The sequence below is a fragment of the Anguilla rostrata genome, chromosome 17, assembly GCF_018555375.3.
Source record: "Anguilla rostrata isolate EN2019 chromosome 17, ASM1855537v3, whole genome shotgun sequence".
Classification (NCBI taxonomy): domain Eukaryota; kingdom Metazoa; phylum Chordata; class Actinopteri; order Anguilliformes; family Anguillidae; genus Anguilla; species Anguilla rostrata.
In genome coordinates, this window is record NC_057949.1 from 5,331,419 (window position 1) to 5,354,090 (window position 22,672).

Sequence of the window (22,672 nt, forward strand, 5' to 3'; positions counted from 1 at the left end):
CGAAGGAGCCTTTCCTGTTTTTATTTTAATATCACGTGTTCTCTGTGGATTCAAGTGTGCATTGTGAGCTTCATCCAATTTTCAAGTTTTTGAAGTATTTCATTCTGGGTGATTCTTGACATAAATATTGCATTGGCTGTTACTGACTAATTGAGTTTAATCCTGACTCCAGTCTAGTAATAAATCTGTCCTTCAAGAAGATCTGGTTCTTAGAGTACAGCCTCAGGCAGAAGTCTAGATAAACCAATTGGAAACCAATTTATGACCACATCACTGGATTTCATTTTGTGTAACCACTGAACTTCTTCTCAACTTAATTTGCTTGCACTGAGGTTTCTATTTGTCTCTGAAAACAAATTTTCAGTTCAGTACAATTATTCAACACAATTCTTTCATAGGAAAGTTTTTTTCATAGATAACACTTTACTTGAACTAGAAAAAAAGCTTATATAATTCTTTCATAAGCATGACATAAGTCATGAGAGCACGATTCATATAATGTATGCAGTGGTTATTCTAAAAGTTATTTAGAATCAAATTTTAAAAATTTAATTGCATAAATTATGACATTGTTATGTGTTATGGCATTGGCTATAAACTGCTGTCGTGTGATTATTTCAGGTGTTGTGTTGTGATTATGACCACGTTTTTAGGGCTTCCAAATTCATATCCCTTGTGCTTTTTTTCCTATTAGGGAATTACAATGTTTTGTAATTCCCTAATTAGAATTCCCAATTGTATGTGTAGGCCCAATCCATAACTTAAATATCTGCTGCGAATTCCAAAGGTTTCAGACTAGTGCGAATGTTGCCACTTAAAAATAAAAATAAACAGTGCAACATTTTAGGTTCTGAAAAGTACTTCAAAAAATGTTTGCCACTGCAAAAATGCGGCCAAAACAAGCATCACCTACATTCCCTGCGAGGTCAGTTCAGGTGTAATTAGAATGTTAACTGAACATTCTAATGCTGGTGTGACAGTCACTTCGGGTGACTGAAAGCAATGGAGTTCAAGAACACTCACTTGAAAATCTGAAAAAAAAAAAAATAATAATAATTCCAGAAAACCTACTCTTCGGTTATTATCATGTGATTGTGTAAACAGTTGCTCCTCCCTCCCTTTCAACCCCAAAAGGGTGTATGATAAGTCCAAAAGGGACAGGGCTCATAAATGTTTGTGTGAGGAGAACCAAAATGAAAACACAGGTAAGGAATCTTCCGCAATCTAAACAGGGAACAAGATGAACCCGTCCCAGCTGTAAGAAACTGTCCTGGCCCACCAAGTCTGTCTTCAGGCAATTGGACTGGGCCTGCCATTTCACTGATATACTTTGCTGGCTCAGAGAATGGCTTTCTAATAAAATAAAGTGAGAAAAAAGACAGCGATTTGGATAGGTAGTGCAACCAGGCATCTTTCTGCAGCTTCATCTCCCAGAAACTAGGGTTTATTAAAGGGGCACGGCTCTCTGGCCAAGTGGATAATAATCCATCCCTTCATTATCATAAAGTAAATGCCCTGTAAATTTGGTTTCAACCAAGGAACATGTTAAAGTGTGATCTGCAATTCAATCCTGCATAAAACAGGTTTTACCTACTTTTATATGACACTACACTTCATTCTCATCTTTCTAATCACCCTCCTTAAAACCTACTCGAGGTATAGTAGAACAGCTAACCATCAATTCAAAAAACAGGTTGATAGAGTATTTAGTTTTAGTTTTAAATTAGCCACGTATCTTAAATGAACTAACTAGATCTAGCAAGCTATATAAATAAATAGGAGATGATCGCTAGCTGTTCGTTATTCTTAAAACAATGTTATCTAACTAGCTGGCTCCCCTTCACATTTAGTTATTGGCTCTTCACTATTGATCTGACACATTTTTGTGGATTTATAAAGGGTTTCTTTAAATTTAACAAGTCAGTGATTAAGCAGTGATCTTTTTAGTGACTAAAAAAAGGAGCTTAATTGCAGCTAGAACCTTTAAGTAACATGTACTAGTGTAGCTTTTAGTGTTAAGTTGCTTTTAGAAACAGTAACCAGTAGCTTAGTTTGCTATCCCAGTGTGCATTGGGTGGGAGGCAAGAATACACCCTGGACAGGTTGCCGATCCATTGCAGGGCACAAGCACCAAGAGGATGTGCACAAAAGACCACTGTAGACCACACAATTTTGCTGAGGAAACTTAAGTACATGGCCCTAAATGAGGTAGCAGTAAGCTGTCTAACTAGAAGAGCACAGGTGTGAATTGTAGGTCATGTCATACCAGAAGCAAGAGAGCTAAACTGTGGAGTGCCACAGGGGTCTATACTAGGACCTCTTTAATTTATCATACATATAAATATGGCAGTAGCAGTGAACTGCAAACTTCTCCTCTATGCTGACGATTCAGGGAGACACCCTGATGATATTAAAACACATTGAGTAAGGAGTTGGACTCTTTGAAAAGCTGGTTTGTTGATAAGTCTTTCCTTAAATTTGGGAAAAACGGTGGTTATATTGTTTGGACTACTGAAAACTACTAAAGGTTGACAAAATAAGTATAAACTGCAAAGTAAATTCCATTGAATTAAAGACCAGTGTTACATGCTGTATCTTGGGGTGCGTCTGGATCAGTGAGTCTCTTGTGAACTGATTGTTGCGGGAATACTAAAGGAAACAGCTTACAAACTAAAATTCTTGTATCGTAATACCATATTGTTTAACATCAAAGTTAAAAAATCCTTAGCTTCAGCTCTTATGTCATTTTGACTCTGCATGTGCAGCAATCCACAGAATGGTTTCCAGTTCTATGAAACTCCGACTTGTTCAGCTGTTAGTTGGTATGGTTTAATGACAAATCCTAATGACTTGTCTGAGAAGCTGGCTAATAAGTTTAGGTAATTTACCAGCTGGTAATTAGTACACATCTATGTAGACAGATAGTAGAGTGCAAGTTTTCATTGGGAAACAAATATTTACTTGTAGACTCCCTTAAGTGGGTTATCCTCCAATAACGGCGGTACAACCTCGCAGTACATCGTGCATGAAGTCAACTTCCTGGACGTCTTTTTTTTGACATTTGAAAATTACCCTCAATGTACCTATTCAAATTTGATTTGAATTTTCGAATGTTAATGTGACAGCACTAATGCATGATAATATTGTGCACCAGTGATATCCGTTCCTAAAGCAGGATATTTACTGAGCCAATAAAAAGCCAGAAATAGCACCTTGGCTTGAAGATACTGTGGCATTGTTCTGCCCAGATATCTGGGTCTGCACCACACTGCCACCCAGTGGCCACTGGTCCTCTTGTCAGTGCCTTGAACTGGAAAGCCATATCAATATTGTGCGTTTTTTAATCATTTAGATCATTTACTATCAGAGAATCATTTATCTTTTAAAAATATACCTATTTTATTAGCTACACTATACAAAAAGAACAAATGAACAAATACTGTGAGATTAAGCCTATGTTATTCATTTGAGATTTGACATTTTTTTTTACCTCGAAAGCAAAAAGGTTCTTGTACTGCCCACAACAGGTTTTGGTATTGGTTTTTCAGAGACCATGTTGCTTATGTGACCATTTACATTCACCAATCAGCATTGTGGCCGGGGTTAGTGGATGACTAATCAGACTAGAAGCCACCTTGAGATTGCTGCACCTCCTACTGTCCCAATGTGGGATTTCACTGCTCCTCTTCCTGTTTCACTGTGAGATCATTGCACCTCCCCCTGTCTCACTGTCAAATCACTGAACCTCCTCCTGTCTCACTGGCAGATCACTGCACCTCCCCCTGTCTCACTGTCAAATCACTGAACCTCCTCCTGTCTCACTGGCAGATCACTGCATCTCCCCATGTCTTACTGTGAGATCGCAGTGCACCTCCTCTTGTCTCACTGTGGGATCTCCGCACCTCCGTCTCTCACTATGAGACCTCACTGCACCTCCTCCTGTCTCACTGTGAGATCGCTGCACCTCCTTCTCTCACTGAGGCCTCACTACACCTCCTCCTGTCTTACTGTGAGATTACAGCAACTTCTCCTGTTTCATTGTGAGATCTCGCTGATCCTCCTCCTGTCTCACTTTAAGATCGCTGAACCTCCACCCATGAATGAATGAATTCAGCTCAAATAACGCCTGAGACAGCCCCTAAAGCAGGTGAAGTCAAATCAAAAGCATATACAAAAGAATATAGCAACAAATAAAACTGAAAAATCTCCATTTTCGTCCATTTTTATTACATTGCATTTTTTGTTCTTGTTTGGTTAAACCAGTGTCATATATAAACATTTTAGTATTCTTTCAAAGAAAAGCATTCTTTCAAACATAAAAAATGATAAAAATATGTCTATTAAAATTGCATACTCTTTAAATAGTAAAACATACAAATAACAGAAAAGGGCATTGACACAATCTCATGCACTTGCCCAAAATAAGTTACATTTACATAGTATTTACTTAAACATTTTTCCCATACTCAGTCATGAACAAACTTCCAGAAGACTGTTTCCTCCTGCTCAGAAGCACACTGAAACAGGACATAAAACTCCTCTGACAAACAATAAACTCAGTCATGTAGTGCACATTATGCTGTATCAAGTCTACGCCAGCCCAGTGTGTTAACCAAAGGTAAAATGCTGAGCGAAGTGTGCTCTCCCTTCTGTATAATGCATTTCTTGGATGAAACAAACCTAATACTTTACAGCTCACTGCATCTGTTATCTCTTTTACATTGTTCCTAAAAGAAAAATGGATGTAGTGTCACAAGAGAGTTTCAAACGAGCGGTCAGGCAGAAGTGGTTAATTTAACGAGGACGGCATCTCGATATGTGCGTTATAACCACTGTTGACCAAAACACTGTGCCCGCGGCCTTTATAGTAACACGGACTGAGAGAGTAAGCAAATGGCTGACCGTGAATTAGACTGGTGGGTAGCAAACATCCTCCACGCTACACACATCTTGCCGATGATGATGTCATCCACCATAGAGTACAGGAGAAAGGAGACGCTAGCAGCTAAAATAGGGTAATACGTTGTCAGCTCTATGGTGAGATGGGTGATGCTGACTGGGCCTAGCCCAGGTAATGCTCAGTACACTGAAACTGTGTGAAGTGCTGTAACTGAACAGTGTTGAGCTGAACATTGTGCAAAGCGCTAAGAGTGCACACATTATGTGAACAGGGTGAATGTTGCACCAAGCAGTCCTGAAATGTTCAAACATACATTCCTTATGAAAATAAAGGCCAATATATAGTAAATAAAATATATGTTAAACATGAAATCCAAAATATATGAAATACAGATGGCAATTCAAAAAAACATTATTATCCAGTATACAATTATGCAGAATTTCTGTGTATGTGTGTATGCATGTAAAATATTTGCTACTACTATATTTTTGCATATACTGAAAAAATATATAATTTTCGAGCATCACTATATCTTGAGAAGCACAAAAATGGCAACAATTCTTGTTAAAATATATACAGTCTATTGTAAGATTGCTTAAATATATTCCCTATGTTTTGGATTTCATTCTTTTATGTTTTAACAACAGAAATGCACACACATGTTTGATACAAATACACTAGTCTGTTACTTTAAAAAGGTTAGTATACAAAAAGTAAAAAATAAAAAATGTAGAAATACTGTTTGACAGATGGAATATTTTCCGGTTAGGGTTAGCTAGCTAGTCAAATGGCTTGGTAGCCGAAGTTGCGAACTGTTTTAGCATAGGCTATTGGACTACCACATATAGCAAATAAGCGTTAGCTGATTACGCTTTCTGCCAACGAATTATTTGGTTAAGTGGGCTAAAGGAAATAGTAAAAATGACTCGGCTACCGCAAAACTTCAGAGGAGGATTATTTTATGGTCGTCTAGTGCAGCTGTAAATAGCACACGCTATAATGAAGCCACTACAAAATGGGATGCCTGCATTTTCTGACTTCGCACAGGTGGACCGTGGTCGGAGCCGCAATGTCAAGGCCAAGAGACGCCACCTCCCACCCCAGTGACCACAGATTGTAGCCCTTACTGTAGCTCAGTCCTCCGCAGTAATCCGGAAGTGACGCAAGCTGTACCTCATTGGTCCAGAACAAATATTGGCACTGTGCCCAAATGACGCAATAAATCATGAAATCGACCCATGGACAGTCATAAGACGAATAAAATACACCTATTATGACTATTTGTTATTGTGAGAAAAAATTATTGACTTTGTATTTTGATCACATTTGTACCGTAGACTTACATGGAAACCGGATATGAAAACACCTATACTGGAGCCATCCGTAGTGGCGCTAGTGAGCAACCAGGAACTACAACACCAGGAAATGAGCTTCAAAAACTAAGTCTGGTTTTGGCCGCTTGGTGCAGACCTGGCCCGTGGCACAGGCGGTATAGGCGAATGCAAGGGCGCCCCAAATCAGGGAAGAAAAAAAAATCAAAATTTTTAACTTTTACAATTTTTTACTAATACTATTTGAATACTATTATTTCGGAATATTACAACAACAACAAAAAGCCCACAACAACATAACTACATAGCCTATTAAATAAGCCCGCCCACCCCGCGCGCCCTTAGTTAGACTTACCTGATTGTGGGGGATGGGCGAGTTATCTGAACTAGTGAGTGACACTGACCGTGGAACGTGATACGATTAACATCAGTAGCCTAATTCAAATATAGGCCTATGTATCATGTCAAAAGACCAAAGCCCTCTGGTGCCCAGGGAAGAAAAAGAAGAAGAGAAGAGGAGGAAAAACGGGAAAAAGACAGAGGTAATGTGATGAATGAAGTTGGAGCAGAGTGTAGGCTACTAGCTTACTTTGGACGATAGTAACGTTCGCTAATTTAATAAATAGCTAGTGTTAACGTCAGTTACTCCCACCTTAAATTCATTAGGGAAAATTGGAAAGACTATTCAGGTGTTTGGGGAATAACCTACAACATAATTTTGAGAAATAGCTACAAGTGTGCTGCACCAAAACTGTGGTTGGTAGTTCAAAAACCTCTCGTCATTAATTCTATGAAACCAACGATTCTATCAAGAAAAACTAGTTTCTTATTGTTTTATACCATGCAGTTAGCACCAATTGTGACCTTTTTTGTCATTACATTATTTAAGAAAACTGCATGAAACCATAACTCAATCAAATTAATCTCCCTAACTCTGTCTTGCTTTTTAAAACGTTGCCGTCCGTCTTACAGTGTAGACATTGCGTTTTTCCAAGACACTCTGAAACCGGGCTTGAATGCCAGGTAGTTTTATGATAGGTTCGCCGTCACTTGTCACCTAGCCAATATTAAAATTCTGGGTTTTAGGTCAGAATGGTCTCCGCATGCTTGTTGTCCCGGCTAGCTAGCTAGCTAACTATTGAATTTTATTCAAAACAGCGGTTACTACAAACAGAATCGTTCACAAAGATACGGATGAAAATGCGTCCCGTAGCCATGATATTCTACTGTCCAAATAAGGGACGATTCCGTCAGCGACTCTCAAACTGACATTGGAATGGGTGGATCTCTCTCTCTCTCTCTTTCTCTCTCTCTCTCTCTCTCTCGCTCGCTCGTGTGTATACTGCTGCGGTGGAACTGAACGCTTCCCTTTTTCATTTTTCTTCATATCACTTTTTTTTGTTGTTCTGTTTTCTGGATCTGTAAAGATGTGATTTTTGCAGAGTGAACTGAGCAATAACATTGAACCACGTTTTTAGGCTTCCAAATTCATATCCCCTGTGTTTTTTTTTTTTAATTCGGGAATTAATGGGAATCAGTTTTTGTAAATAACACACAGGTTTTATGGTGCAAATTAGGGTTAGGGTTTGGGTAACTCTGAGGGTTGAGGCAAGTTTGCAGTTGTGTTCAGCAGCTTGAAGAAAGGTTAGAACATGGGTTTGTTAATGATTTTGAATGAGCCAAAATTTTATTTAGTAGCATGTGTACCTATGACCATACAATGTGTGTAATAAACGCATATTTTATTTTCAGGGTAACACACTGATTTCTCTTAAAACTATCGCTAAATGTAGTGATGAGATATTCCTGGAATCAAAGAATGCAATTTATCATACCTTTTTTGAGTTTCTGAATCACATCACAAAAGACACAATTAGAGAGCAAAATGTTTTAATTGGTTTTAGAAAGACAAGCAGACATGCATTGATTGAAATAGTTTTACACTGAATGCCTACAAAGTTGGGAATCTGTTATGAAAACATTTCAACACACAAATGGCGTCTAATTCATAGAAGTGCAGAGAAGACTTTTTGGCTGAGAAATGTAATTTATGATCTTACAGACCTGTGACACGAAAGCAAAAGAACAGTAAGAATACAGAAACCCCTTGTAATTCAAAAGTGTAAGTTAATGGAATCTGCTTACACTGAAACCATTATAGACATTTTAATTCAATCAAATTTAAACTGTGAATCACAACACGTCACTGATTAAGTATATTTTTCAGGAGCACTGTCACAGACTTGGACGATGTTGCCTTGACATTTACACTGTAGATTCGTCAGATGCAACAATTACTCTCCCGTAGATCTGGTACTGAATGGTGTCCCAGTCAAAAATATTACCTTTGGGAACGCTGTCACAAGACGAACGCAATGCCACAATCTGACTTTCAGGCAGGACATAGTCCCACATGTTAACATCAGAAATTTCACCAACAAAACTCTGACGAGGGTCAAAGTTCCCATCAAAACTGTCAAAGTCCTGTCCAATAATGGCGACTCCGTTGGGATTAGTCGTGTGTCCAGGTTTGTGCACCTTCCTAACGCTTCGCTTGCCATCCACCCAGAAAGCAGACAGACCTGTGGTGGATTCCCAAGTGATGCACATCTGGGTCTTCAACGTGGTCAGTGGTGGTAAGTCAAAAAGCACCGGCTGTCCATTCAGGTAGAGGGAAAATCGCCCATCCGCCTCTCGCCAGACATTCAGTTCGTCAGTGTCTCGAGTTCGGTACGCAAACAGGATGACATCTCTCCTGCCTTTCAGCTCCGTGGCCAGGTTCATGCAGAGCGTAAAGGCTTTGAGCTTCAGGGGCTTCTGGGGTGTCAGTTTGGCGTAGCTGTCAACTGTCTCATAGGGAAACACCAGGGCTTTCCCAAGCAGACCTTCTGCACAGGTGCAAATCAAAGGGTGAACAATACATTAAACTACTAGGTTAAGTCCACCATTTCTGTAAATACACTGTCTGATGCCATTTACAAATCTATAGTCTAGGAAACACACAAAATTAGAATGTTAAAGTTTGTCAGACTCTTCCGCGATGTGAAAACATCTCACTGCATTTGTATGAATACTTGCATTAACAGTATGTAAGACTGTGAAACTATAGGATACACTGTGTGAATTATGTGAAAGAGGGGATGACTCAGGACCTGTGTGATATGCAATCTGTGTAATCACTTTTATCTTGACTAGTTCTGACACTAATAATTTTCCATAATGCTAATCACTCAAAATTAGTGAATTTACTGTCTACCACCAAGTTATTTCGCATCAGTAGAAACAGTAGTGAAGATTGTGACGGGGCTTTACCATCAGCAGCTGAGAGAGCGACACCACTGAGCAGGATGGTGGCCACCAACACCCACAGTTCACCGCGTGGAAACTGGAAAGACAGCGAGAGAACACACAGATCCATCCCCAGCCTTACACAAGCAGTTTCTCATGTATGCAGGACAAACCATAACCAACTACAGTTATTGAGACCAAAGTATGAATCATTCTGATTGAATGAAATAAACATTTAAACATAAAATGCTGAGTTTTCAGCTGTCAACTTACATAAAAAATCGATTACAGTAGTTTGTGCAAAAGAATACTAAAATTGGTTAATTTTGCAGTGAGAAAAGCAGATGCTGCAGTTTCTCCAAGCTTTCAAGTTACACAAATATACACAGACAAAATTACAGCAGACTGCAGGATATACTGAAGGCACAGAAAGAGTTTCCCCATACCATCTTATGTCTGATTTGACCGGCAGCTGAAAACGGAGTAACACTACTCCTGCTGCTAAAGCAATTTAACTAACCCCTTATCTCCCCTTTGTGTTTACATTACATTTTAATCAGCAGGTGTACGCATTCATAAATTTCCCTGGAAACGGGAAATAATTTGCACTGGAATTCTTGGGAACCCATTCCCAGTATTATGGCATTGCATCCGTGTGGCATCCGTGTTTTCAAAGGGAACATTTTTGGCTGGTAAACAATTCAGTACCCTATCCACGGGAGGGTCACTGTTTGGTCTGCAAAATCTACAGCGTAAATGTCAATGTAAAACCATCCAAGTCCATGTGACAGTGCTATTGATGCATGCACTTCATCCATAAATGATACGTGCTGTGATCTCATCCAAAATATGGAGTTGGTCCACCCTTTGCTGCTTCAACAACCTCCACTCTTCTGGGAAGGCATTACACTGAATGTTGGAGCATTGCTGTAGGGTTTTGCTTCTATTCAGCCAGAAGAGCATTAGTGAGGTCGGGCACTGATTTGGCGATTACACCTGGCCTGCAATTGACTTTCTAGTTGATCCCAAAGGTGTTGGATGGGGTTCAGGTCAAGGCTCTACGCAGGCCAGCCAAGTTCTGCGACACCATTGTCGACAAAACCATTTCTAAATGGACCTCGCTGTGGCTCGGGGGCATTGTCTTGTTGAAAACAGGAAAGAACCTTTCACAAGCTGTTGGGGAAGCACAGAATTGTCTAGAATGTCATTGTATGCTTTAGCATTAAAATTATCCTTCACAGGAACTAAGGGGCCTAGCCCAAACCATGAAAAACAGCCCCAGACCAAGGGGTGTCCAGATACTTTTGGTCATGTAGTGTAGCTAGTTCTGCTATGCTAGTTAAAGTATTCTAGCTGAATAATTGATGTGTGGTCAAGTAAGATAGTAGCTAGCTAGCCAGCTAGCCAATGTGCATGTCTGTCTAATACCTGCCCGGTACCTCATGTCACGATGGAATGTGTGCCACGAATTTGGAGCGTGCAGCTCAAGAACATGCCCAATGTTAGCAAGCGGTTGTTTTTATGTTACCAAATTTCACATAATCACATTTCATAGCACAGTTGTGCATGCGTTTATAGAACATCACGTTTTGTGGGCCAAAATGAAGTCAGCTCCTTGTGGAAGATTGTGCTGGCTCTTTCTGCCACTGGGCTATTCTGCATGCCCTTCTGCTTTGGAGGGACAGTAATATGGTTTTTAATTCTATGATTGAAAATTGTGAATTTCAATCCAAATGTTAACTATTTTTTTCTGAAGGTACTGGTAACGCTGGGTCAAATCCAACAAATCCAATCTCTCAGTTCAGTTTGGTTAACCCCTTAATCCACACTGAAAATCCAGGCCTTTTTGAAAGAATGATCACAGGCAGTCTCACTCTGTAACCATACAGGACATATATATATTGTGGAAAAACAACAATAAAATCCGAAACTCTTTTTTGTATTTTTTTATTCTGTGATTATATGTACTTCTGATACTACAGGAAAACAGATTTATTTTTCCAACCATACCACAGGATGTATACAATGGCATTATAAATGTTTGGAGTGGATGGAATAAAGCAGTAAAACTTGACATGCGTTTTCTCAAAGGTGGATACAAATTTCCCTAAAACCTTTATAAATGGCACTGAATCTTTCCAAATTTGAATATTGTATATATCTATCTAAAAGTCAACTCAACCTATTCTTAAGGCCAGGAACAGTATTCTTGTTCATTTCTACAGGCAATACACAAATATACAAACCTAGAAACAGGTAGTGTAGACCTCTTGACCAGAAACCCTGAAAAGGTAAAAATGACAAAAATAGCTGGGATAATCACCCTCCTTAAAACCTACTCGAGGTATAGTAGAACAGCTAACCATCAATTCAAAAAACAGGTTGATAGAGTATTTAGTTTTAGTTTTAAATTAACCACGTATCTTAAATGAACTAACTAGATCTAGCAAGCTATATAAATAAATAGGAGATGATAGCTAGCTGTTCGTTATTCTTAAAACAATGTTATCTAACTAGCTGGCTCCCCTTCACATTTAGTTATTGGCTCTTCACTATTGATCTGACACATTTTTGTGGATTTATAAAGGGTTTCTTTAAATTTAACAAGTCAGTGATTAAGCAGTGATCTTTGTAGTGACTAAAAAAAAGGAGCTTAATTGCAGCTAGAACATTTAAGTAACATGTACTAGTGGAGTGCCACAGGGGTCTAACTAGGAAACCTCTTTAACTTTATTCATACATATACATATGGAATATTACAGGAAAAGCACAACATACTACTCCTATGTGACGATTCAGGAGACACCGTGACGTCTAAACCCCTTGAGTAGGAGTTGGACTCTTGAAAAGCTGGGTTGTTTGATAGAGACTTTCCTACTTGGACAAACGTGGCCTTATATTGTTGGACTACCTTGGCAAAACAAAAGGTGACAAAATAAGTATAAACGCAAAGTAAATTCATGAATTAAAGTGACCAGTGTACAGTGTAGTATACTACTTGGACGATAGTAACGTTCGCTATTAATAATACAGTGTACGTCTTACTCCACGTTAAATTCATTAGGAAAATTGAAGACTATTCAGGTGTTTGGGAATAACCTACAACATATTGAGAAATAGCTAAAAATTGAAAACTTGGTTGGTAGTTCAAAACCTCGTCATTAATTCTATGAACAACGTTCTACAAAAAACTAGTTCTTATGTTTCAACCATGCAGTTAGCCCATTTGACCTTTTGTCATTACATTATTTAAGAAACTGCATGAACCATAACTCAATCAAATATCTCCAACTTGTTTGTTTTACGTTGCCGTCCGTCTTAGTGTAACATGTGGTTTTCCAAGACACTGAACGCTGAATGCAGTAGTTTGATGATAGTGCGCCAACTACAATTTAAATTCTGGTTTTGGTCAGAATGGTCGCATGCTTGTGTCCGGCTAGTAGTAGTGCAGATTTTATTCGAAACAGTTACTTACGAATCTCACAAGATGGATGAAAATGCTCGTACCTGATGATTCAACTGTCCAAATGGACGTTCTATTTTTGATTTGACAAATAAACCATAATAGACCTATTCAACGTTGACTTTGAAATTGACATTAAAGGAGAGGGACGTAGCAACAACGGTTGGCAGTGCCACGCAGAACAGGGCGGTGTTTTTTGGGGAACCCATGTAGCGACTCTCAAACTGACATTGGAATGGGTGGATCTCTCTCTCTCTCTCTCTCGCTCGCTCGTGTGTATACTGCTGCGGTGGAACTGAACGCTTCACTTCCCTTCATTTTTCTTCATATCACTTTTTTTGTTGTTCTGTTTTCTGGATCTGTAAAGATGTGATTTTTGCAGAGTGAACTGAGCAATAATAACATTGAACCACGTTTTTAGGCTTCCAAATTCATATCCCCTGTGCTTTTTTTTTTTTAATTCGGGAATTAATGGGAATCAGTTTTTGTAAATAACACACAGGTTTTATGGTGCAAATTAGGGCTAGGGTTTGGAAAACGGTAACTCTGAGGGTTGAGGCAAGTTTGCAGTTGTGTTCAGCAGCTTGAAGAAAGGTTAGAACATGGGTTTGTTAATGATTTTGAATGAGCCAAAATTTTCTTTAGTAGCATGTGTACCTATGACCATACAACGTGTGTAATAAACACATATTTTATTTTCAGGGTAACACACTGATTTCTCTTAAAACTATCGCTAAATGTAGTGATGAGATATTCCTGGAATCAAAGAATGCAATTTATCATACCTTTTTTGAGTTTCTGAATCACATCACAAAAGACACAACTAGACAGCAAAATGTTTTAATTGGTTTTAGAAAGACAAGCAGACATGCATTGATTGAAATAGTTTTACACTGAATGCCTACAAAGTTGGGAATCTGTTATGAAAATATTTCAACTCACAAATGGCGTCTAATTCATAGAAGTGCAGAGAAGACTTTTTGGCTGAGAAATGTAATTTATGATCTTACAGACCTGTGACATGAAAGCAAAAGAACAGTAAGAATACAGAAACCCCTTGTAATTCAAAAGTGTAAGTTAATGGAATCTGCTTACACTGGAACCATTATAGACATTTTAATTCAATCAAATTTAAACTGTGAATCACAACACGCCACTGATTAAGTATATGTTTCAGGAGCACTGTCACAGACTTGGACGATGTTGCCTTGACATTTACACTGTAGATTCGTCAGATGCAACAATTACTCTCCCATAGATCTGGTACTGAATGGTGTCCCAGTCAAAAATATTACCTTTGGGAACGCTGTCACAAGACGAACGCAATGCCACAATCTGACTTTCAGGCAGGACATAGTCCCACATGTTAACATCAGAAATTTCACCAACAAAACTCTGATGAGCCTCAAATCTCCCGTCAAAACTGTCAAAGTCCTGTCCAATAATGGCGACTCCGTTGGGATTAGTCGTGTGTCCACGTTTGTGCACCTTCCTAACGCTTCGCTTGCCATCCACCCAGAAAGCAGACAGACCTGTGGTGGATTCCCAAGTGATGCACATCTGGGTCTTGAATGTGTTCAGTGGCAGTAAGTCAAAAAGCACCGGCTGTCCATTCAGGTAGAGGGAAAATCGCCCATCCGCCTCTCGCCAGACGTTCAGTTCGTCAGCGTCTCGAGTGCGGTACGCAAACAGGATGACATCTCTCCTGCCTTTCAGCTCCGTGGCCAGGTTCATGCAGAGCGTAAAGGCTTTGAGCATCAGGGGCTTCTGGGGGGTCAGTTTGGCGTAGCTGTCAGCTGTCTCATAGGGAAACACCAGGGCTTTCCCAAGCAGGCCTTCTGTACAGGTGCAAATCAAAGGGTGAATGATACATTAAACTGTTAGGTTAAGTCCACCATTTCTGTAAATATACTGTCTGATGTCATTTACAAACCTATAGTCCAGGAAATACACAAAATTAGAATGTTAAAGTTTGTCAGACTCTTCCGCGATGTGAAAACATCTCACTGCATTTGTATGAATACTTGCATTAACAGTATGTAAGACTGTGAAACTATAGGATACACTGTGTAAATTATGTGAAAGAGGGGATGACTCAGGACCTGTGTGATATGCAATCTGTGTAATCACTTTTATCTTGACTAGTTCTGACACTAATAATTTTCCATAATGCTAATCACTCAAAATGATACCACCAAGTTATTTCGCATCAGTAGAAACAGTAGTGAAGATTGTGACGGGGCTTTACCATCAGCAGCTGAGAGAGCGACACCACTGAGCAGGATGGTGGCCACCAACACCCACAGTTCACCGCGTGGAAACTGGAAAGACAGCGAGAGAACACACAGATCCATCCCCAGCCTTACACAAGCAGTTTCTCATGTATGCAGTACAAACCATAACCAGCTACAGTTATTGAGACGATGAAATAAACGTTTAAACATAAAATGCTGAGTTTTCAGCTGTCAACTTACATAAAAATCGATTACAGTAGTTTGTGCAAAAGAATACTAAAATTGGTTAATTTTGCAGTGAGAAAAGCAGATGCTGCAGTTTCTCCAAGCTTTCAAGTTACACAAATATACACAGACAAAATTACAGCAGACTGCAGGATATACTGAAGGCACAGAAAGAGTTTCCCCATACCATCTTATGTCTGATTTGACCGGCAGATGAAAACGGAGTGACACTGCTCCTGCTGCTAAAGCTATTTAACTAACCCCCATCTCCCCTTTGTGTTTACATTACATTTTAATTAGCGGGCGTACGCATTAATACATTTCTCTGGAAACGGGAAATAATTTGCACTGGAATTCCTGGGAACCCGTTCCCAGTATTAAGGCATTGCATCCGTGTGGCATCCGTGTTTTCAAAGGGAACATTTTTGGCTGGTAAACAATTCAGTACCGGATCCACGGGAGGGTCACTGTTTGGTCTGCAAAATCTACAGCGTAAATGTCAATGTAAAACCATCCAAGTCCATGTGACAGTGCTATTGATGCATGCACTTCATCCATAAATGATATGTGCTGTGATCTCATCCAAAATATGGAGTTGGTCCACCCTTTGCTGCTACAACAACCTCCACTCTTTTGGGAAGGCATTATACTGGATGTTGGAGCATTGCTGTAGGGTTTTGCTTCTATTCAGCCAGAAGAGCATTAGTGAGGTTGGGCACTGATTGGTTTGATTACACCTGGCCTGCAATTGACTTTCTAGTTGATTCCAAAGGTGTTGGATGGGGTTGAGGTCAAGGCTCTGTACAGGCCAGTCAAGTTCTGCTACACCGCTGTCGACAAAACCATTTCTAAATGGACCTCGCTGTGGCTCGGGGGCATGGTCTTGTTGAAAACAGGAAAGGACCTTTCACAAGCTGTTGGGGAAGCACAGAATTTTCTAGAATGTCATTGTATGCTTTAGCATTAAAATTAGCCTTCACAGGAACTAAGGGGCCTAGCCCAAGCCATGAAAAACAGCCCCAGACCAAGGGGTGTCCAGATACTTTTGGTCATGTAGTGTAGCTAGTTCTGCTATGCTAGTTAAAGTATTCTAGCTGAATAATTGATGTGTGGTCAAGTAAGATAGTAGCTAGCTAGCCAGCTAGATAATGTGCATGTCTGTCTAATACCTGCGCAGTACCTCATGTAACGATGGAATGTTTGCCGCAAATTTGGAGCATGCAGCTCCAGAACATGCCCAATGTTAGCAAGCGGTTGTTTTTATGTTACCAAATTTCACATAATCACATTTCAGAACACAGTTGTGTATGCGTTTATAGAACATCACGTTTTGTGGGCCAAATTGAAGTCTGCTCCTTGTGGAAGATTGTGCTGGCTCTTTCTGCCACTGGGCTATTCTGCATGCCCTTCTGCTTTGGAGGGACAGTAATATGGTTTTTAATTCTATGATTGAAAATTGTGAATTTCAATTCAAATGTTAACTATTTTTTTCTCAAGGTACTGGTAACGCTGGGTCAAATCCAACAAATCCAGTCTCTCAGTTCAGTTTGGTTAACCCCTTAATCCACAGTGAAAATCCAGGCCTTTTTGAAAGAATGATCACAGGCAGTCTCACTCTGTAACCATACAGGACATATATATATATATATTGTGGAAAAACAACAACAAAATCCAAAAATCTTTTTTGTATTTTTTTATTCTGTGATTATATGTACTTCTGATACTGGAGGAAACCAGATTTATTTTTCCAATCATACCACAGGATGTATACAATGGCAGTATAAATGTTTGGAGTGGATGGAATAAAGCAGTAAAACTTGACATGCGTTTTCTCAAAGGTGGATCCAAATTTCCCTAAAACCTTTATAAATGGCACTGAATCTTTCCAAATTTGAATATTGTATATATCTATCTAAAAGTCAACTCAGCCTATTCTTAAGGCCAGCAAAAGTATTCTTGCTAATTTCTACAAATATTATACAAACCTTGCCATCCACCCAGAAATGCATTGATTGAAATAGTTTTCCACTGAATACTGACTTTTGGAATATGTTATGAAAATATTTCAATACACAAATGGCATCTAATTCATGGAAGTGCAGAGAATAACTTTTTTGCCTGATAAATGTAATTTATGATCTTACAGAACTGTGACTTGAAATCAAAGAATAGCAAGAACACAAAACCCATTCTAATTCAAACATTTAAGTTAATGGAAACTGCATACACTGAAACAATATCACAATGTGTTCAGGCACTGAAGGCACTGAAAGAGTTTCCCCATACCATCGTGTGTTTGATTTGACTGGTAGCTGGAAATGGAGCGTGATACTGCTCCTGCTGCTAAAGAAATTTAAAAAACCTCTTATCTCCCCTTGTGTTTACATTACATTTACTTGGAAGACACACACATTGTTATATTTCTCTGGAAACCGGTTTGCACTGGAATTCCTGGGAACCTGAACGCAATGCCACAATCTGACTTTCAGGCAGGACATAGTCTCACATGTTAACATCAGAAATTTCACCAACAAAACTCTGACGAGGGTCAAAGTTCCCATCAAAACTGTCAAAGTCCTGTCCAATAATGGCGACTCCGTTGGGATTAGTCGTGTGTCCAGGTTTGTGCACCTTCCTAACGCTTCGCTTGCCATTCACCCAGAAAGCAGACAGACCTGTGGTGGATTCCCAAGTGATGCACATCTGGGTCTTCAACGTGGTCAGTGGTGGTAAGTCAAAAAGCACCGGCTGTCCATTCAGGTAGAGGGAAAATCGCCCATCCGCCTCTCGCCAGACATTCAGTTCGTCAGTGTCTCGAGTTCGGTACGCAAACAGGATGACATCTCTCCTGCCTTTCAGCTCCGTGGCCAGGTTCATGCAGAGTGTAAAGGCTTTGAGCTTCAGGGGCTTCTGGGGTGTCAGTTTGGCGTAGCTGTCAACTGTCTCATAGGGAAACACCAGGGCTTTCCCAAGCAGACCTTCTGCACAGGTGCAAATCAAAGGGTGAACAATACATTAAACTACTAGGTTAAGTCCACCATTTCTGTAAATATACTGTCTGATGCCATTTACAAATCTATAGTCTAGGAACACACAAAATTAGAATGTTAAAGTTTGTCAGACTCTTCCGCGATGTGAAAACATCTCACTGCATTTGTATGAATACTTGCATTAACAGTATGTAAGACTGTGAAACTATAGGATACACTGTGTGAATTATGTGAAAGAGGGGATGACTCAGGACCTGTGTGATATGCAATCTGTGTAATCACTTTTATCTTGACTAGTTCTGACACTTAATGATTTTCCATAATGCTAATCACTCAAAATGAGTGAATTTACTGTCTACCACCAAGTTATTTCGCATCAGTAGAAACAGTAGTGAAGATTGTGACGGGGCTTTACCATCAGCAGCTGAGAGAGCGACACCACTGAGCAGGATGGTGGCCACCAACACCCACAGTTCACCGCGTGGAAACTGGAAAGACAGCGAGAGAACACACAGATCCATCCCCAGCCTTACACAAGCAGTTTCTCATGTATGCAGTACAAACCATAACCAACTACAGTTATTGAGACCAAAGTATGAATCATTCTGATTGAATGAAATAAACGTTTAAACATAAAATGCTGAGTTTTCAGCTGTCAACTTACATAAAAAATCGATTACAGTAGTTTGTGCAAAAGAATACTAAAATTGGTTAATTTTGCAGTGAGAAAAGCAGATGCTGCAGTTTCTCCAAGCTTTCAAGTTACACAAATATGCACAGACAAAATTACAGCAGACTGCAGGATATACTGAAGGCACAGAAAGAGTTTCCCCATACCATCTTATGTCTGATTTGACCAGCAGCTGAAAACGGAGTGACACTGCTCCTGCTGCTAAAGCAAGCGTACACATTAATACATTTCTCTCGAAACGGGAAATAATTTGCACTGGAATTCCTGGGAACCCGTTCCCAGTATTAAGGCATTGCATCTGTGTGGCATCCATGTTTTCAAAGGGAACATTTTTGGCTGGTAAACAATTCAGTACCGGATCCACGGGAGGGTCACTGTTTGGTCTGCAAAATCTACAGCGTAAATGTCAATGTAAAACCATCCAAGTCCATGTGACAGTGCTATTGATGCATGCACTTCATCCATAAATGATACGTGCTGTGATCTCATCCAAAATATGGAGTTGGTCCACCCTTTGCTGCTTCAACAACCTCCACACTTCTGGGAAGGCATTACACTGAATGTTGGAGCATTGCTGTAGGGTTTTGCTTCTATTCAGCCAGAAGAGCATTAGTGAGGTCGGGCACTGATTTGGCGATTACACCTGGCCTGCAATTGACTTTCTAGTTGATCCCAAAGGTGTTGGATGGGGTTCAGGTCAAGGCTCTACGCAGGCCAGTCAAGTTCTGCGACACCGTTGTCGACAAAACCATTTTTAAATGGATCTCGCTGTGGCTCGGGGGCATTGTCTTGTTGAAAACAGGAAAGAACCTTTCACAAGCTGTTGGGGAAGCACAGAATTTTCTAGAATGTGATTGTATGCTTTAGCATTAAAATTAGCCTTCACAGGAACTAAGGGGCCTAGCCCAAACCATGAAAAACAGCCCCAGACCAAGGGGTGTCCAGATACTTTTGGTCATGTAGTGTAGCTAGTTCTGCTATGCTAGTTAAAGTATTCTAGCTGAATAATTGATGTGTGGTCAAGTAAGATAGTAGCTAGCTAGCCAGCTAGCCAATGTGCATGTCTGTCTAATACCTGCCCGGTACCTCATGTCACGATGGAATGTGTGCCGCGAATCTGGAGCGTGCAGCTCCAGAACATGCCCAATGTTAGCAAGCGGTTGTTTTTATGTTACCAAATTTCACATAATCACATTTCAGAACACAGTTGTGTATGCGTTTATAGAACATCACGTTTTGTGGGCCAAATTGAAGTCAGCTCCTTGTGGAAGATTGTGCTGGCTCTTTCTGCCACTGGGCTATTCTGCATGCCCTTCTGCTTTGGAGGGACAGTAATAGGTTTATTCTATGATTAAATGTGATTTCATCCATTCTTTTTTCAAATGGTGGCAATACAAATCTCCTCATCTTGTTAACAACACGATCGCTTAAATAAATGGCATTCCTGAACATCCTTTATTTCCAAACGTTTGAATGGATTAACCTGAGAAACATTATTTCAATATCCATGTAAATCAATTTAAAAGATGATCACTTTCTCAAGGTGATAATTTCCTAAACTTAAATGGCACTGAATTCCAATGAAATTGTATTCTATCTAAAGTCTCAACCTTTCTTAAGGCAGAAGATCTTGTTATTCACGCAATCACAATATACAAACCTAGAAACAGGTAGTGTAGACCTCTTGACCAGAAACCCTGAAAAGGTAAAAATGACAAAAATAGCTGGGATAATCACCCTCCTTAAAACCTACTTGAGGTATAGTAGAACAGCTAACCATCAATTAAAAAAACAGGTTGATAGAGTATTTAGTTTTAGTTTTAAATTAACCACGTATCTTAAATGAACGTACTAGATCTAGCAAGCCATATATATAAATAGGAGATGATAGCTAGCTGTTCGTTATTCTTAAAACAATGTTATCTAACTAGCTGGCTCCCCTTCACATTTAGTTATTGGCTCTTCACTATCGATCTGACACATTTTTGTGGATTTATAAAGGGTTTCTTTAAATTTAACAAGTCAGTGATTAAGCAGTGATCTTTGTAGTGACTAAAAAAAAGGAGCTTAATTGCAGCTAGAACGTTTAAGTAACATGTACTAGTGTAGCTTTTAGTGTTAAGTTGCTTTTAGAAACAGTAACCAGTAGCTTAGTTTGCTATCCCAGTGTGCATTGGGTGGGAGGCAAGAATACACCCTGGACAGGTTGCCAATCCATTGCAGGGCACAAGCACCAAGAGGATGTGCACAAAAGACCACTGTAGACCACACTATTTTGCTGAGGAAACTTAAGTACATGGCCCTAAATGAGGTAGCAGTAAGCTGTCTAACTAGAAGAGCACAGGTGTGAATTGTAGGTCATGTCATACAAGAAGCAAGAGAGCTAAACTATGGAGTGCCACAGGGGTCTATACTAGGACCTCTTTAATTTATCATACATATAAATATGGCAGTAGCAGTGAAATGCAAACTTCTCCTCTATGCTGACGATTCAGGGAGACGCCGTGATGATATTAAAACACATTGAGTAAGGAGTTGGACTCTTTGAAAAGCTGGTTTGTTGATAAGTCTTTCCTTAACTTTGGGAAAAACGGTGCTTATATTGTTTGGACTACTGAAAACTACTAAAGGTTGACAAAATAAGTATAAACTGCAAAGTAAATTCCATTGAATTAAAGACCAGTGTTACATGCTGTATCTTGGGGTGCATCTGGATCAGTAAGTCTCTAGTGAACTGATTGTTGCGGGAATACTAAAGGAAACAGCTTACAAACTAAAATTCTTGTATCGTAATACCAGATCGTTTAACATCAAAGTTAAAAAATCCTTAGCTTCAGCTCTTATGTCATTTTGACTCTGCATGTGCAGCAATCCACAGAATGGTTGCCAGTTCTATGAAACTCCGACACTTTTTCAGCTGTTAGTTGGTATGGTTTAATGACAAATCCTAATGACCTGTGTGAGAAGCTGGCCAATAAGTTTAGGTAATTTACCAGCTGGTAATTAGTACACATCTATGTAGACAGATAGTAGAGTGCAAGTTTTCATTGGGAAACAAATATTTACTTGTAGACTCCCTGAAGTGGGTTATCCCCGGCGGTATGCCTCGCAGTACATCGTGCATGAAGTCAACTTCCTGGACGTCTTTTTTTTTGACATTTGAAAATTACCCTCAATGTACCTATTCAAATTTGATTTGAATTTTCGAATGTTAATGTGACAGCACTAATGCATGATAATATTGTGCACCAGTGATATCCGTTCCTAAAGCAGGATATTTACTGAGCCAATAAAAAGCCAGAAATAGCACCTTGGCTTGAAGGTGCTGTGGCATTGTTCTGCCCAGATATCTGGGTCTGCACCACACTACCACCCAGTGGCCACTGGTCCTCTTGTCAGTGCCTTGAACTGGAAAGCCATATCAATATTGTGCGTTTATAATCATTTAGATCATTTACTATCAGAGAATCATTTATCATTTAAAAATATACCTATTTTTATTAGCTACACTATACAAAAAGAACAAATGAACAAATACTGTGAGATTAAG

General features: G+C 39.5%; 2 protein-coding genes and 1 pseudogene across 3 annotated transcripts; all 3 read right to left on the reverse strand.

Moving 5' to 3' along the window:
* Positions 1-8,104: 8,104 nt before the first annotated feature.
* Positions 8,105-10,003, reverse strand: LOC135243459 (C-reactive protein-like). The gene is made up of 3 exons (XM_064315325.1): positions 9,966-10,003; positions 9,544-9,616; positions 8,105-9,119 (listed from the first exon to the last, which is right to left on the reverse strand). Exons 1-3 carry the CDS (start codon positions 9,966-9,968, stop codon positions 8,497-8,499), a joined length of 699 nt encoding a protein of 232 aa, XP_064171395.1. The 5' UTR covers positions 9,969-10,003; the 3' UTR covers positions 8,105-8,496.
* A 3,803-nt stretch (positions 10,004-13,806) lies between these two features.
* On the reverse strand, positions 13,807-15,651 carry LOC135243730 (C-reactive protein-like). Of its 2 annotated transcripts, XM_064315731.1 has the most exons (3): positions 15,629-15,651; positions 15,231-15,303; positions 13,807-14,820 (listed from the first exon to the last, which is right to left on the reverse strand). In XM_064315731.1, the coding sequence occupies exons 1-3, from the start codon at positions 15,629-15,631 to the stop codon at positions 14,198-14,200; spliced, it is 699 nt and encodes a 232-aa protein (XP_064171801.1). In that variant the 5' UTR covers positions 15,632-15,651; the 3' UTR covers positions 13,807-14,197. The 2 variants fall into 2 exon arrangements, with proteins under 2 accessions (XP_064171801.1, XP_064171800.1); XM_064315730.1 differs by lacking the exon at positions 15,629-15,651 and having other exon boundaries at positions 15,231-15,608.
* Positions 15,652-17,856: 2,205 nt separating this feature from the next.
* On the reverse strand, positions 17,857-19,291 carry LOC135244054 (C-reactive protein-like; annotated as a pseudogene).
* Positions 19,292-22,672: the final 3,381 nt, after the last annotated feature.

Coding starts and splice junctions, on each gene's coding strand:
- LOC135243459 (XM_064315325.1), bottom strand. Junction 9,120..9,543: donor CGCTCTCTCAGCTGCTGATG/GTAAAGCCCCGT, acceptor GCACCTGTGCAG/AAGGTCTGCTTGGGAAAGCC.
- LOC135243730 (XM_064315730.1), bottom strand. CDS start 15,336: ATGGATCTGTGTGTTCTCTCGCTGTCTTTCCAGTTTCCACGCGGTGAA. Junction 14,821..15,230: donor CGCTCTCTCAGCTGCTGATG/GTAAAGCCCCGT, acceptor GCACCTGTACAG/AAGGCCTGCTTGGGAAAGCC.